The following is a 1,793-nucleotide window of genomic DNA, read 5'->3' as shown; positions in this document are numbered from 1 at the left end:
GAGGAAAAGAGTAAAGACTGTATAAAATACAGTAGTAAAGTACACATCGTCCCTTGCAGAAAATTCAGCAAGTCCCGCAGCCAAATAATTTCTTTTACCTTTTTTAAGTTTAACTGAGATCATTTATGTAAATAAATAAAATTACAATTTGTCACTGATGCTAGCAAGCTAAAATGTAACTGGTTTGTTGTTACAAGCATGACTTTTGTGTCGATAATCAAAGCAATGGTATCAGCTTGCAGTAATTTCTCGATGTTATTCATACATCATTTGCTTTTATGGAAGTAATTTAAAATAAACTTCCAGTTGTCAACATTGGAGCACTTCTCTTACATATTTTTATAACAACACTTGCCATGGGTACAGATACGGCCGAATGCACGTGGTCTGATACCGGTTGAATTAGTAATATGAGCACCGACACGAAGTGTTCGTTGCAGAGTTTGTATTGTGTCCAAACAGTGTATCAATCACTCATCACACAGAGATGTTAAGCCGAAAAACAAAGCATTTTTTTGCTTTTACGATGCTCGTTATGTGTTTTATGCTTATAAGTTCGCGCTTTGAAGAGAGAGCATAAAATAATTTTGAAGTTCACGAAAGAAGTTGTAATTTTAAACCTGAATAAAATGCATAAGCAATAATGCACCAAGTATACAATGCAATTGAAACGTCTGGCTTCAGTGGATCCGAGGCCAGTAACAGACGTTTATGATGAGCTGGAAAGCATTGTTCCCACTACCTAAGATACTGCCGTTTATTTTCTATCATGGGATCGGGCTCGAAACACAATGTACTACAGCCGTGCCCAGAGATATCCACGACTTCTGGCCAGGCCACAAAATCTGCGATTCTGGCAATCGACAAGCGAATCACTGCTGGGCAAACAATGACAAAATCCGGTGCACTATCATTGCTTGTATTTTCTATTTCATTCATTTGCTGTACAGTTTGTTTTATTTGCATGCCTTTGCAGCGGACACGGACCGAGCTAATGAGATTTTTCCTGCAGAAAATGAAGACGAAGAAAACTGAAGCTACCGTATGAAGAATAAGACATGAAGATCGGAGGAGGAGTACGGTAGTTGGTGTTTACATCGTCGTCGATCCTGGTTTCCGATTGTCTAATAGAGTATATACTCATTGCTTGTTGTTTTGTTGTCGCAATGCCATCAGGAAAGCGCGAGACAGAACGGAAGGGAAATGCACCAGTGAATACCGGCCCGTCGCCAAATAGCGATGGACGCGTCAATAACCCGGTGGAAGAAGCGGACGAGCCTGCTCGAGGTAGCGGCCCGTTACACCTTGTATATTGTATTACAGTTCATGCTACTGAATGAAGCATTAAGTCCCAGAGATTGACCAATTCTATGTTGACACCAAACATATTTTCTGGTTAATGGCTTCCCGCATAAATAATATCACACACTACAACTTTAACTCTATGCAAGATCATATCTAACTTCACAAAGTCGCCATGCGACATAAACCCGAATAGACGCTCTCATATTTTCCAGGGTGGATTTCTGATTAATGCAAATGAAAAAAGTCATTTTGCTTATTTTTCTTTAGAACAATTTTTTAATGAAAATTATAATTTTGTCAAATAGATACGTTTGAGAACTATTTAATTTTTTTAAATAACATTAAAACATCAGATTTTGACTGACTCATTCAATTGACCACTAGCAGCACCTGATATTTAACAAAAACAAAGCATTACGGTAACCACCCATGAAATTCAATTCATAAAGTGGCGGTAGATCTGTTTATGAAAATTCGACTTAAACCCA

The 1,793-nt window shown here is 38.1% G+C and overlaps 1 protein-coding gene across 1 annotated transcript; it reads right to left on the bottom strand.

The window, feature by feature from the left end:
* Positions 1-738: 738 nt before the first annotated feature.
* Tsp_14366 (conserved hypothetical protein) lies at positions 739-1,486 on the bottom strand. Its single transcript, XM_003367129.1, has 3 exons — positions 1,464-1,486; positions 1,059-1,304; positions 739-1,006 (listed from the first exon to the last, which is right to left on the bottom strand). The coding sequence occupies exons 1-3, from the start codon at positions 1,484-1,486 to the stop codon at positions 739-741; spliced, it is 537 nt and encodes a 178-aa protein (XP_003367177.1).
* Between the last annotated feature and the right edge of the window lie 307 nt (positions 1,487-1,793).

This window comes from Trichinella spiralis, assembly GCF_000181795.1.
Source record: "Trichinella spiralis strain ISS 195 chromosome Unknown Scfld4788, whole genome shotgun sequence".
NCBI classification, from domain to species: Eukaryota; Metazoa; Nematoda; class Enoplea; order Trichinellida; family Trichinellidae; genus Trichinella; species Trichinella spiralis.
Note: the sequence above shows the minus strand (reverse complement) of the source record. Positions and strands in the feature narration are given on the sequence as shown.